This window comes from Drosophila ficusphila, unplaced genomic scaffold, assembly GCF_018152265.1.
Source record: "Drosophila ficusphila isolate 14025-0441.05 unplaced genomic scaffold, ASM1815226v1 contig_106, whole genome shotgun sequence".
In the NCBI taxonomy this organism is placed as follows: domain Eukaryota; kingdom Metazoa; phylum Arthropoda; class Insecta; order Diptera; family Drosophilidae; genus Drosophila; species Drosophila ficusphila.
The window spans coordinates 12,936,197-12,947,658 of record NW_025063993.1 but is presented as its reverse complement, the minus strand read 5'-3'; the positions used below and the strand labels follow the sequence as shown (position 1 = coordinate 12,947,658).

Genomic DNA, 11,462 nt, shown 5'->3' with positions numbered 1-11,462 from the left:
TTTATAAATATGGCTTGTTATTCATGTTTATTCCATAAAGGGTCCTTAAACTTATTGCTTGATCCCCAAAACAATCTTTACCAATGTGAAATGCCTATCGCAGACGACGATGTGACAAGTTTGTGCGACCATCTGTCCGCTCTTCATTTATGGCATTTGTTTTGTCAGCAGGCCCTGGAGATTGGATTGTCCTGGTCCCCCGCCGGCAACGTGACTAGCTCTCGTCCTCCAAGCCATAAGAAAGTAGATGAAAAACTGTGTAAGTCAATTATTATTATTGTTTGTAAGGGGCAAGGAATTGATTTGCCCTTCCCACTTGGCTGGTAAATTGAAATCAACCGATTGCAAGAAATATAAATTATTTTTTATTAATTCAAAAGGGAATTCCCAGCCTTTAGGCGAAAATTATTCAAAGTCAGCAGAACATAAATAATTTTTATTTTGTTAATTCCTGATTTTCTCTACGATAGCATACTATCATTCAGTTGTCTTTTCAGATGTTTTCGAAGTGGTCGTCATTGATTCGGTGGCATCGTCTTTGTTGCAGCTTTGAGAGGTCCAATCGTAGCTTTCGCCTTCCAGAACACAATAGGAATACAATCTCTTGAAATATCTGAGTACCAAATACAAGCAAGTACACTCATAAACTGTAATGATCTTTGATTAATTACTTTAAGTTGTGATGAATGAATTTAAAGCATACAAATTCCGAAATATAAAACAGTCCAGTGCTTGAAATTAATCATGTCGAAAACAGGTGAAGAAGTTACACTCCATATCAGAAAAATAATATCGGTGGCAGTGGCAAAGCCAGAAAACAGTAACCAAAACAAGAGAAGAGTTGGACGGCTCTAGATACAAAATATATTGAAAACAAATATTAATCAAATAAAAAACACGCCTACCTTCCACAAACCCACAAAAAGTGCCACCACGGTTAGTATCCAAACTACTGTGCTGAGAAAAGCAATTATGGTATAGGAGTTCGTCTATGCCATATAAGGTAAATGTTAATGTTATAGCTTAAAAATTTTCATTGAAATACTTACATGCGAAATCATGAGAGAAACTGAAGTAAAGGAGAAATAAAGGGAACGCAACAGTTCAAAGGCAGCAATGAGAAAACATATCCTTAAAAGATTATCCCTTGGAAAATGCCACTCCTCCGCTTTAAACACCATTTTTTAGTTAATTTTTGTTTGCTTTGTAGGACTGATTAACAACACAGTTTTTAGATATGGGTATAAAATATACAATTTAATTGGCTGGGAAAAACAAAGCCAACTAGTGAAGTGGCACATGCAAATATAAATAGTTTGTGATTATTTTTTCCCTTTCTTCTTCTTTTTTGAGCTTTTATCCGACTTTTTCTTATCGCTATTTCGCTGACAGCATAAGATCCTTTTTTTTCGTTTCTGGCTAATTATTACATAATACCGATGTATAAGATATATAGAGGTGCTTTCAATAACTAAAAAAAATATAAAAATAAACACAAAAATGTAAAAGAAATGTATTAGAGCGATTTTAAACTCACATATGCCAAGAAAGATGATAAAGAACTCTTGAAGGCGGTCCCAGTCCACAGTGATTGAAGTTGCTATGCCCCAAAGCAAAAATACTATATCAACGACAAAGCCTGCTAATGAAAACATAAGCCAGAATCGTACCAAACCTGGTTTGCGCTGATTAAGTAATATATTAATTAGTTTTTAAATAAGTTATCTCATAAAAGAAAAATTAACAAACCTTCCAGAGACCAACAATCAGAGCAACGACCATTACTACCCAAAAAACGACACCCAGAAGCGCCAGCATAGCAAACGCGCTAAACTATTAATTTAATTTGTGAATATATTTCTGTAAACACCGTTATTAACAAAACCCACCTGATGCACCAGAAGAATCATCGCCTGTATAGTGAAATACAAGGCATGTAGCAGATCGGAAACAGCTATACCATAACATATCTTTGGAAGATTATCATTTAAAACTCCATGGGCCTTACTGGATTTCTTTTTTGACTTATGGTCCCCGCCCTTCTTCTTGTCGGAAGACTTCTTTTTTGATGAGTGCTTCTTCTTGTCAGAGGCCATTGTTTTAAGTACAGATTGGATTTTTCACGCCTAATGATCAATAGATCAAAGCACGTCGGATTACATAAACAAATCACTTGAACATAGCCTGAAATAAATTACACCTCTTTTATGCAGGTATTAACCGTACAAATTTTTACAAAACTTTCAACAACTTTTTATATAAAAAACTAAAAGTTGCACTAAAAATTAAACATTTACTTAAAAAATTTTGATGTGGTTGTGTTTTACAATTTTCAAAAATTCCAATCATTCCGTTGAATAACCGTTAAAAACCTCGAACAGCTGACTTTGCACAAAGTGGCATCACTTGGCATTATTGCCTATCGGCTTATCAGTGTTGAAAAACGAGCCAAAAGTGGTTTCGGCGGTCGTCTTTGTTTATACAGCGAATAATCAACTGAAGCTCATTGTACAAACTGGAAACAATATGCCTATTGTGGTAAAGACGTAAGTACCTCAGTATGCAGTTAAAATAAGGCATAATAATAGGTGTAGGGCAGAGAAAACGAGGCTCTGTTTCGGGCCGGCTGAAAGGCGCAGCGTTGCCACCTAATCTCATTATTGTCGCTCGTTTCTGACAATCTACGGTTCACTTCGCGGATTTGTTGTGAAATATTTTTTGTTTTTTGTTCAAAATGGGGCCGCCAAAAAAGTCTAAAAAGGATCGCAGCGGTTCAGACAAGTTCGGTAAGTATGGGACAAATGGAAAACAATCAAATTTTGGTGTAACTTGAGGAATGTGCCTTCAGCAAAAAAGCGGCGTGCTGAGGATGAGGCTTTCACTCAACTGGTGGACGACAATGATAGTTTGGATACTACCGAATCGGACGGAGTACCAGGTGCAGCATCTAAGAACGCAGAAACAAACGATGAACATATCAACACAGATGAATACGGGGCCAAAGATTACCGGGCGCAAATGCAACTTCGCCAAGATCACGGCAATCGTCCACTTTGGGTGGCTCCCAACGGACACGTCTTCCTGGAATCCTTCTCGCCCGTCTATAAGCACGCCCACGATTTCCTCATCGCCATTTCGGAACCCGTCTGCAGACCCGAACACATTCATGAATACAAACTAACAGCCTATAGCTTATATGCCGCCGTTTCGGTGGGCTTGCAAACGCATGACATAGTGGAGTACCTCAAGAGATTAAGCAAAACCAGCATTCCCGAGGGCATCCTGGAATTTATCCGTCTCTGCACCCTTTCATATGGCAAAGTCAAGCTGGTCTTGAAGCACAACAAGTACTTTATAGAGTCACCACATCCCGAAGTGCTGCAAAAGCTGCTGAAAGATCCGGTGATTCAGAAATGCCGCCTAATACGCAGCGAAGGCGAGGATTTCATACAGGGCACATTGGACGGCAAGGCCATTACCCAATTTGGTACCAAATTACCTCCCGGAGCTGTAGAAAAGCCTGCTGAGGATCCTACTGCAGCTGGTGCAGCACCCGCAGCCGCAGATGGAACAACTGCGGTGCCGGAGGATATTACAGACTTCTACGAGAAGATCGACAAGGAAGAGGAGGACGAAGACGAAGCGAATTTGAAGACTGTATCTTTCGAGGTGGCCCAGGAAAAAATTGAGGTGATCCAGAAGCGCTGCATCGAAATTGAGCATCCTTTGCTGGCTGAGTACGATTTTCGCAATGATACAAACAATCCGGACATTAATATAGACTTAAAACCTGCCGCCGTACTGCGTCCATATCAGGAGAAGAGTTTACGCAAGATGTTCGGCAATGGAAGAGCAAGATCTGGTGTTATTGTACTTCCCTGTGGAGCTGGAAAATCCCTTGTGGGAGTTACTGCTTGCTGCACTGTGCGGAAAAGAGCGCTCGTGCTTTGCAACAGTGGTGTTTCTGTGGAGCAGTGGAAGCAGCAGTTTAAGATGTGGTCCACAGCTGACGACAGCATGATATGTAGGTTCACTTCCGAGGCAAAGGACAAGCCAATGGGTTGCGGCATACTGGTCACCACTTACTCCATGATAACACACACACAAAAGCGATCTTGGGAAGCAGAGCAGACTATGCGTTGGCTGCAGGAGCAGGAATGGGGTATAATGGTGCTGGACGAAGTGCACACAATCCCTGCCAAAATGTTTCGTCGCGTTTTGACGATCGTTCAATCCCACTGCAAGCTGGGATTGACAGCTACTCTGCTTCGTGAAGATGACAAGATTGCGGATCTCAACTTCCTCATTGGACCCAAGTTGTACGAGGCCAATTGGTTGGAGCTGCAGAAGAAGGGCTACATTGCCCGCGTCCAGTGCGCTGAGGTGTGGTGTCCCATGTCGCCGGAGTTCTACCGCGAGTACCTGACCACAAAGACCTCCAAAAAGATGTTGCTCTACGTGATGAATCCCTCCAAATTCCGGAGCTGCCAGTTTCTCATCAAATATCACGAGCAGCGGGGCGACAAAACCATTGTCTTCTCCGATAATGTGTTTGCCCTTAAGCACTACGCCATCAAAATGAACAAGCCTTTTATCTATGGCCCAACCTCACAGAATGAGCGAATTCAGATTCTCCAGAACTTTAAATTTAACTCAAAGGTAAGAGCAACTCATTAAAAAAATTATTGAACTTTTAATAAATTATTTTTCGTTACAGGTCAATACAATCTTTGTGTCCAAAGTGGCAGATACCAGTTTCGATTTGCCCGAAGCCAATGTGCTTATTCAGATCTCCTCGCATGGAGGTTCTCGTCGTCAGGAGGCCCAGCGTCTGGGTCGTATTCTGCGTGCCAAAAAGGGCGCCATCGCCGAGGAGTACAACGCCTTCTTCTACACTCTCGTATCACAGGATACAATGGAGATGAGCTACTCCCGCAAGCGCCAACGGTTTCTCGTTAACCAAGGTTACAGCTACAAGGTTATCACACATCTCAAGGGCATGGACACGGACGCAGATCTGATGTACGGCACCCAGGAAGAGCAGGGCCAATTGCTCCAGTTGGTTCTGTCGGCCTCTGATTTAGACTGCGAGGATGAGAAGCTGCCGGGTGAACCCGGCTTCCGCCCAAGCGGTTCCGGTGGCACCGTCAGGAGGGCTGGAGGTCTCAGCTCCATGTCTGGCGGAGATGACGCCATCTACTACGAGCATCGACGCAAAAATGTTGGCAGCGTTCATCCGCTGTTCAAGAAGTTCAGGGGTTAGATTTAAGCATGTCCTGCACTACTGTGAAGCATGAATAAAATTCTAAAAAAATAAAACAAAATACCGTAGTTTTAATTAAATTTTTTTTTCCAAGTGCAATCAGATTTATTCGTTAACTATAATGACACTGTTTCAACTTTTTAATTTCAGGCAAAACGCTGGCAAAGGTGATTGGGCCATCATAGAGCTGCAAGGCGACCTGGAGGTGAGGAGCAACCAGGACATGCATGATCAGTTTATTGGAGATCTGTACTACAACAAATATGGTCAACCTGTAAGTTGAACAATATTACTATCCAAAACTTCCATTTACTTTTGATGTTATTTTTAGATTCTTATCATTGGCCATCACATCCTTCAGGGACGTGAACAAAAACTTGATAAACCCTTTGCGGTGCTAGAAAAATCGAAAACCAACGAGGGAGAAAGACTTTTAGATACGACCATGACTTCGCAGGATGTGAGCATGCTGAATGCCACCACAGGAGCCGAACGCACCGTGCTGGATCACACAATTGCCCAGGAGCACAAGAGCCGCCAGAGGACCGAGTACACAGTCCGCGCTGTTTGCACCAAAAAGTTAATCTTTAAATCGCGACCGAAACCAATTATAGCCAATGTGGCCAAGTCCGTTTGAGTGTGTTTTAAAAATATAGTTTTATTCGCTTTTTATGATAATAGATTCATAAGTAGTCTTTTTATTAAACAATTTCCATCTCACGCTCAATGCCCACGAACTTTAATTGTTCTGTGGGTCCGTATCTGTAGTCAAAGAAGAGCTCTTCGCCGGGTTGAATGGCCCGCTTGGCAAAGATTCCGATACGATGATCGCCGGTGACCATCATCACCTTGGCATAACAGTTGGGATTAATGGAATGGTTAGCAAATCTGATCTTGTTGCCCTTTCGGGTGGCGTCCACAACGAAATCATTGTTCAGATTAAAAAGGAACGAGCACATGTACTTGTCATACACTTTGCCGCGGCGATCGGCTTCGTCTTGAGAAATTATTTCTCCACAATATTCCGAGATAAACTCATTCTTTTGGGCGCCCTCCTTAAGGAAGATTCCCCAGCCGGCAATGTCAGAGGGTGCCATAAGCAAATGTTTGTCTGGAAATACAGAAAAAATTGTGAATGTAGTACATACAATGTATGTACTTTAAATAAATGAATTTCTTACGCAGTCCCCGCTGCACGCACACATTCTTGCACGTGATCTTTGTCAGCTTAAACTGATCCGCTCCACAAGCCTGGCAAAGATCAGGATCGCACTCGCGAACCGCCAGGTAACATGGGCATTGCTTCGTATTGCACTGCGCCTTGCAGCGGCATCCTGGAAAGCGATTTTGGCAATCGCTGCTGCAGTTGCAGAACTTCTCACAAAAGTTTTGCGTCTGGATGCAGGAACAATTCATATCGCAGGGATGTCCTGGATGGTCGCACGGCGTGTAATTGTAAACATGGTTCGAAGACGAATCCTTCTTCAGTTGAATCTTTCGGCAGTGGAGCGACCACAGACGTTGCTTCTTCTTCTTCTTGCGCGGTGGCGTGAAATCTTGGCGCAGATCCTCGAAACTAAACTCGGCATCTTCCTTCTGAGCAAACTCATATACTTGACGGCAGGTCTTTGTTAGCATGTTGTGGGCAATCGCGCAGTAGTTCTTTAAATAAACTTTGTGCAAAACACGATAGAGAGCTTGATCAGCGCCAGTCCAGACGCACTGCGTACTGGTTATGTTCATCATGCCAGCTGAAGAAAAAAAGTAATTACTTTTCAATTTTAAAATATTGATAATTCAGTCAAAAACAGACCCATAATTGAGTTGATCTCGGCCACAGCAGCGCTATTTACAGTCAGTCCATTATCCTTGCTGTTCTCGTGGCTAAAGTCCTTGTTGCTAAACTGACTATTGCTGTCGTTACTGTCCTCCGAGCTGGCTTCGTTGCAGGAATCTATAGGTGGTGTTTTGCTATCAGCTGCTAGCTTTTCTTTCATGCCATCCTGTTAAAAACCATAAAATAATTAAAGATTTCTGGTTTATTTTTGTCATAATACTTACAATCAACATGTAGCAAGAGTTGCCGCAGGGTTCGGCAAAAGTCTTGAGCTCCGGATAGCGACGCTTCTGCAGATTGGGACCTGCATGTCCCTGCAAGCCTGTGGAAAGAGAACGGCGCAATTAGAAGGACCCCATCGAACAGAAATCACTTAATGTCCATGAAACGCATTTGGATTAGCATGAGGGTAATCGGTTACTTTTCAAGATAGAGAGAGATATACAGAAATGGACCAGGCAAAGCCACACGGAATGAGGTGAGCAACACCGAAGATTCAATTTAGACACATGACAAACATAGCCAATTATCCACAGACATGAGGGATTATCGTAATTATATTCATAGACAGCGAGATGAGGATGCGAAGGCGTGGACGGGCTAACGGCATGAGAGTGTGTGCGTGTGGTTATCGAAACAACAACTACAACAACGACTCACCCTGCACATGGTGACCTAAATTGCAATTAATTCAATATAACATTTTTGAATTTCGTTTTTTTTTTGGGGAAGTTTTAAGAAATGGTACAGATTGGTTTGGCAATAATATATTGTTTCCAAACAAGAAAAGAAAAGCAAAAACAAAACGTAAAGTCATTAGGTAACCCAGATGGCATCAGTTCCCATGGTTAAACTTACGGTGTAGGAAGCAATCATATTTGAAACAACGCCGACAGAACAGCGTGTGGAAGGAGTGCATGGTCCTTTCGCGGGAAACACTCTCGGCCTTGATGCCATCTATGTTGGGCGTGCACTCCTGGGGACGCTCCGGATCCTGGTGCTCGGTCAGCTCAATGTACCTGGAAAAATTATATATAAACAAATGCAATCAAAGTTGTTCCGTTTGTGTTTAAGATGTGTCGATACAATATTGTTGCTTTTGATTTAACATACTTCTCTTTAAGCTCTTGGGCAGTGCCTTTGTCTGGGAAATTGGCACTGATGGCCTGAAAAAATAATAGGAGCCGGAAAGGGCAGCTTGTCCTTGACTTCTGGCACGACGGGTTTGATATCGGCGCCTTCAGCTCCCTCCAGTTCCTCCTTTTCCTTCTTCTCCTCCTCAGAAAGATCTGTTTTGCTCTCGGTTTTCACCAGTTTTTTGAGAGTTTCTCGATCCGCATCCTCTTCTCCATTATCATCGTCTTCCTTAGCTTTTGTAGTTGTCTCTGTCTTAACAGAAGTCGAGGTACCTGGGGTGGATTCCTCCAATTCTTTGCTGTGGGAACGCATTAGGGCATGAACCAGTTCCACAAAAATTGCATCATCCATGAACGAGGGATCCTTGTCCCCATGAACCTTGCCATCGTAGTTCTTGATCAGTTCCTCGATGAACTTGCCGTCCTTATCGAGGACCTCGTCGCCCATGTAGGGAATATTATGCAGAACCGTCTCGTCCTCGACCATGAAGTTCTGCTGAGTGGGCGCCCATGTGTACATTGTGGGTATAGGAGTCACTGCGTTAATCACGCAAATGGGAACTTTTTGCGGACCACTAGGAATGCCATTGTAGCTGGTCACTTCCGCTCGCTTCACACAGTCAACATGTGGCGGATCGTAAGGTTTAGCCTGCCAAACTTTCGATTCGCAATACAGATCCTGCACATTGTGGTTGTGCTCGTCCCTAGGGAGTATAGATTTCAATAGCTTCGATTCCAGACATCTCCATCCTCATTCCCGCGCTTACCAGTTCTTTATCCACGCCTCCTTGATCTCGTCGGCGCGTTTGTACCGCTTCTGCTGCCTGATTTTGATATATTCCGACTTGACACGCCTCTTCCATTCGGGGGGCACTTTGGTGTTGTTCATGGCGTTATTTAATGCCTTAAACTTGTACGCATTTAGACATTAAAAGAGTTTTCAAGGTTTATTTTTACTCGACCGCCTTTTTTTGCAACAGCTGCCACAGTGTGACCGTTTAGTTTTCAAAATATGTACCTTCCCACATGGGCGTAGGCTTAGTGTTAATTCAAAACTGTAACTACAAAAAACTCCATCTTTTGGCTTAAAAATACAATTACAAATGTTATCTTTATTTTATTTTAATAAAATTTTACAAAAATTTAAAGTTAGATAATGTTTTATTGTCTAACCATGTAAATTTTATGCTGATATTAACATGACCCCTTGCTCTGCACAACCATGACTTTTAGTGTTGACTAACGCCCTCCTACGGCAGTATTGGCTAACGTGGAATATCATCAAAAATATAAAAAAGGAAAGCTATGAGAATCCTATCAAAATCAAGGAAATTACGCAAAAATATATAAACTGGACAAATTCAATCGCATAAAGGCGGCCACGAGCATCGAGGAAATAGCTGCAATGGAACCGTCAGCCTGCGAAGGTAAGTCTTAGTGAAAAACCCGGAAAACGCGCAAGCCGACTGACTATGTTTACCAACTATAACTGCGATTGTTTTTGTTGCTCTCCCTTGCAGATCTCAAGGCCTTTGAAAGACGCCTCACCGAAGTGGTTTCATCGTACAGGCCCTCGACGTTCCGCTGGCGCAGTAAGTAAAACCCAGAAACTAAAATATGGGAGCAGTACGGCCCGTAATAACAGTAGAACTTCTTGCAGTTGTCCTCTCCGCCATGTCCATGTGCACGGCCATTAGTGCCTGGTACTGGCTACGCGATCCCCGAACCACCGTCGTACCGCTCACAGAGTCCCTTTGGATCCACCCAATCTTCACAGTCGCCACCCTGACATTGAGTAAGTGTTCCGTATAATAAGTAATGCAGTCTGTATCATAGGTCACTTTGCACAAGCATGGCCCTGGGTCATAAAAGCAGAGGTTTTTTGTATAAATTTTATAGTTAAGAAATTAACAGTGACTAGTTCAAATTCCATTTTCATGTAGACCGCTCGATGCTAGCTAATATTTTTCGAAGGCATATTAACAAGTGCTCACAAGTTAGCACCGAGAAATCTACTGAGTTCTTGAGTTAGTTTGTTGTTGTACCACCCACATATTAGATAAACCAACTGATTAAAAGCTTGATAGCACTTTGTTTAAAAGCGATTATGCATGTAATGCTTGCTATGCAGACAAAAAGTATTTATTTCGACAAACAAGTACTAATCTTATAACTTCAATTTAACTTCCAGTCGTCCTCTTCATCCTTGGAATACAAAAACTAGTCATAGCGCCGCAGATCATCACGTCCCGAACGCGAACGGTGCTGGGAGACTTCAATATGAGCTGTGACGATACGGGGAAGCTGATTCTAAAGCCGCGCCAGAGTAACAACAACAGCACATGAGCAGCGACTCGCTTCCAGGACATTTAATTAGTTAATGATTACTTTCTTCCCCTCTTTCAACCTCTATATGTTGATTCGGACACCCTCGCTTTGTAAGCGAATTTTTAACTTGCCCCTTTCATACTTCTTTCACCTTTGTTTAATTATAGAAGATCCATTGTACAAAAAACAAAAAACGGAAAAATCAATTGTTAAGCTTTATGTGTTTCGTTATGGCGTTACCCATCGCTGCCAAATACAAAAAAGTAACATTTCAATATCAATAACTTTGTAAATGATTAGGTGCCCCTCTAGATTGTGCAACGACAAGTGTTTTTTGGGTTTTTAGGGAGCGAAATTCTGTATAAAAGGGGAGTCTGGTCAGTTCCACAGCATCAGAAGCAACCAAGCCATCTGTACAACAAGCCAGCTTAACCATGAAGTTCCTACTCTTGTGCACTCTTATCCTGGGCCTCGCCTTCTTCATGGCTTCTGGCAAGGATTGCAATTGTAAGTCCTCGCACGCAGCCACCACTAATTGGCTATTCTCTGCTTTTAGCTCTTCCCCAATCCCTTGAAAACGAAGCCCCGATCGCTGACCATGGGGATCACCACCGTGTGGTCCGAAGCATCAAATTCGCCGACGATGTGAAGCCTCAATCCAAGCAGGGCGATGTCGCCTGCTGCGGCTAGGCTACGTCCTGATTGAGGCGTTGCTTTAACTTTATCGAGCTTTAAACGCCTACAATTTCAAATAAAGAGCAATATTGAAAAATGTAGCTGACAACATTTTTTAAATTTACTGGGTAACCGGAATTATAAGCGGCTGTAACCCTGTTAACATAATACATGATTGCATTACATGATATCTATTCATCTGAGTTCCATATGAAGAAAGTAT

The 11,462-nt window shown here is 42.5% G+C and overlaps 7 protein-coding genes across 11 annotated transcripts; 4 read left to right on the top strand and 3 right to left on the bottom strand.

The window, feature by feature from the left end:
* Positions 1-415: 415 nt before the first annotated feature.
* On the bottom strand, positions 416-1,276 carry LOC108089694. The gene is made up of 4 exons (XM_017188041.2): positions 1,050-1,276; positions 906-989; positions 704-851; positions 416-647 (listed from the first exon to the last, which is right to left on the bottom strand). Exons 1-4 carry the CDS (start codon positions 1,179-1,181, stop codon positions 478-480), a joined length of 534 nt encoding a protein of 177 aa, XP_017043530.1. The 5' UTR covers positions 1,182-1,276; the 3' UTR covers positions 416-477.
* Positions 1,248-2,111, bottom strand: LOC108089696. Of its 2 annotated transcripts, none has more exons than XM_017188043.1 (4): positions 1,890-2,111; positions 1,750-1,833; positions 1,538-1,685; positions 1,248-1,471 (listed from the first exon to the last, which is right to left on the bottom strand). In XM_017188043.1, exons 1-4 carry the CDS (start codon positions 2,094-2,096, stop codon positions 1,323-1,325), a joined length of 588 nt encoding a protein of 195 aa, XP_017043532.1. In that variant the 5' UTR covers positions 2,097-2,111; the 3' UTR covers positions 1,248-1,322. The 2 variants fall into 2 exon arrangements, with proteins under 2 accessions (XP_017043532.1, XP_017043531.1); XM_017188042.1 differs by having other exon boundaries at positions 1,750-1,828; positions 1,890-1,999.
* Positions 2,112-2,443: 332 nt separating this feature from the next.
* Positions 2,444-5,945, top strand: LOC108089747 (chromosome transmission fidelity protein 8 homolog). Its single transcript, XM_017188133.2, has 3 exons — positions 2,444-2,546; positions 5,414-5,537; positions 5,595-5,945. Exons 1-3 carry the CDS (start codon positions 2,527-2,529, stop codon positions 5,898-5,900), a joined length of 450 nt encoding a protein of 149 aa, XP_017043622.1. The 5' UTR covers positions 2,444-2,526; the 3' UTR covers positions 5,901-5,945.
* LOC108089745 (general transcription and DNA repair factor IIH helicase subunit XPB) lies at positions 2,673-5,318 on the top strand. Its single transcript, XM_017188130.1, has 3 exons — positions 2,673-2,786; positions 2,849-4,659; positions 4,718-5,318. Exons 1-3 carry the CDS (start codon positions 2,735-2,737, stop codon positions 5,261-5,263), a joined length of 2,409 nt encoding a protein of 802 aa, XP_017043619.1. The 5' UTR covers positions 2,673-2,734; the 3' UTR covers positions 5,264-5,318.
* Positions 5,902-9,225, bottom strand: LOC108089746 (histone-lysine N-methyltransferase E(z)). The gene is given in 9 exon segments (XM_017188131.1): positions 5,902-6,374; positions 6,445-7,014; positions 7,077-7,266; positions 7,325-7,422; positions 7,761-7,775; positions 7,959-8,119; positions 8,214-8,272; positions 8,274-8,940; positions 9,004-9,225. Coding segments are annotated over 9 exon segments (2,292 nt in total). The 5' UTR covers positions 9,126-9,225; the 3' UTR covers positions 5,902-5,964.
* Positions 9,226-9,490: 265 nt separating this feature from the next.
* On the top strand, positions 9,491-10,845 carry LOC108089741 (nuclear envelope phosphatase-regulatory subunit 1 homolog). 3 transcript variants are annotated; one of them, XR_001771300.2, is made up of 5 exons: positions 9,491-9,663; positions 9,757-9,828; positions 9,885-10,031; positions 10,428-10,674; positions 10,732-10,845. XR_001771300.2 is itself a non-coding variant. In XM_017188124.2 (4 exons), exons 1-4 carry the CDS (start codon positions 9,642-9,644, stop codon positions 10,580-10,582), a joined length of 384 nt encoding a protein of 127 aa, XP_017043613.1. In that variant the 5' UTR covers positions 9,491-9,641; the 3' UTR covers positions 10,583-10,845. The 3 variants fall into 3 exon arrangements, 2 of the variants coding, with proteins under 2 accessions (XP_017043613.1, XP_017043612.1); XM_017188124.2 differs by having other exon boundaries at positions 9,897-10,031; positions 10,428-10,845; XM_017188123.2 differs by having other exon boundaries at positions 10,428-10,845.
* An 85-nt stretch (positions 10,846-10,930) lies between these two features.
* Positions 10,931-11,340, top strand: LOC108089742. 2 transcript variants are annotated; one of them, XM_017188126.1, is made up of 2 exons: positions 10,931-11,056; positions 11,121-11,340. In XM_017188126.1, exons 1-2 carry the CDS (start codon positions 10,999-11,001, stop codon positions 11,252-11,254), a joined length of 192 nt encoding a protein of 63 aa, XP_017043615.1. In that variant the 5' UTR covers positions 10,931-10,998; the 3' UTR covers positions 11,255-11,340. The 2 variants fall into 2 exon arrangements, with proteins under 2 accessions (XP_017043615.1, XP_017043614.1); XM_017188125.2 differs by having other exon boundaries at positions 10,960-11,071.
* Positions 11,341-11,462: the final 122 nt, after the last annotated feature.

What these genes read in the sequence shown, in the direction of transcription:
- LOC108089694 (XM_017188041.2), bottom strand. Translation starts at nt 1,181, where the DNA reads ATGGTGTTTAAAGCGGAGGAGTGGCATTTTCCAAGGGATAATCTTTTA. An exon ending in TTTTTGTGGGTTTGTGGAAG is followed by an intron (nt 852 to 905) that starts GTAGGCGTGTTT and finishes TTTTGTATCTAG; the next exon opens with AGCCGTCCAACTCTTCTCTT. An exon ending in TGTTTTATATTTCGGAATTT is followed by an intron (nt 648 to 703) that starts GTATGCTTTAAA and finishes AGATCATTACAG; the next exon opens with TTTATGAGTGTACTTGCTTG.
- LOC108089696 (XM_017188043.1), bottom strand. Translation starts at nt 2,096, where the DNA reads ATGGCCTCTGACAAGAAGAAGCACTCATCAAAAAAGAAGTCTTCCGAC. An exon ending in TGATTCTTCTGGTGCATCAG is followed by an intron (nt 1,834 to 1,889) that starts GTGGGTTTTGTT and finishes TTAAATTAATAG; the next exon opens with TTTAGCGCGTTTGCTATGCT. An exon ending in TGATTGTTGGTCTCTGGAAG is followed by an intron (nt 1,686 to 1,749) that starts GTTTGTTAATTT and finishes TTACTTAATCAG; the next exon opens with CGCAAACCAGGTTTGGTACG.
- LOC108089747 (XM_017188133.2), top strand. Translation starts at nt 2,527, where the DNA reads ATGCCTATTGTGGTAAAGAC. An exon ending in ATGCCTATTGTGGTAAAGAC is followed by an intron (nt 2,547 to 5,413) that starts GTAAGTACCTCA and finishes TTTTAATTTCAG; the next exon opens with GCAAAACGCTGGCAAAGGTG. An exon ending in ACAACAAATATGGTCAACCT is followed by an intron (nt 5,538 to 5,594) that starts GTAAGTTGAACA and finishes TGTTATTTTTAG; the next exon opens with ATTCTTATCATTGGCCATCA.
- LOC108089745 (XM_017188130.1), top strand. Translation starts at nt 2,735, where the DNA reads ATGGGGCCGCCAAAAAAGTCTAAAAAGGATCGCAGCGGTTCAGACAAG. An exon ending in CAGCGGTTCAGACAAGTTCG is followed by an intron (nt 2,787 to 2,848) that starts GTAAGTATGGGA and finishes ATGTGCCTTCAG; the next exon opens with CAAAAAAGCGGCGTGCTGAG. An exon ending in ACTTTAAATTTAACTCAAAG is followed by an intron (nt 4,660 to 4,717) that starts GTAAGAGCAACT and finishes TTTTCGTTACAG; the next exon opens with GTCAATACAATCTTTGTGTC.
- LOC108089741 (XM_017188123.2), top strand. Translation starts at nt 9,642, where the DNA reads ATGGAACCGTCAGCCTGCGAAG. An exon ending in GGAACCGTCAGCCTGCGAAG is followed by an intron (nt 9,664 to 9,756) that starts GTAAGTCTTAGT and finishes TCTCCCTTGCAG; the next exon opens with ATCTCAAGGCCTTTGAAAGA. An exon ending in AGTCGCCACCCTGACATTGA is followed by an intron (nt 10,032 to 10,427) that starts GTAAGTGTTCCG and finishes TTTAACTTCCAG; the next exon opens with TCGTCCTCTTCATCCTTGGA.
- LOC108089742 (XM_017188125.2), top strand. Translation starts at nt 10,999, where the DNA reads ATGAAGTTCCTACTCTTGTGCACTCTTATCCTGGGCCTCGCCTTCTTC. An exon ending in TTCTGGCAAGGATTGCAATT is followed by an intron (nt 11,072 to 11,120) that starts GTAAGTCCTCGC and finishes CTCTGCTTTTAG; the next exon opens with CTCTTCCCCAATCCCTTGAA.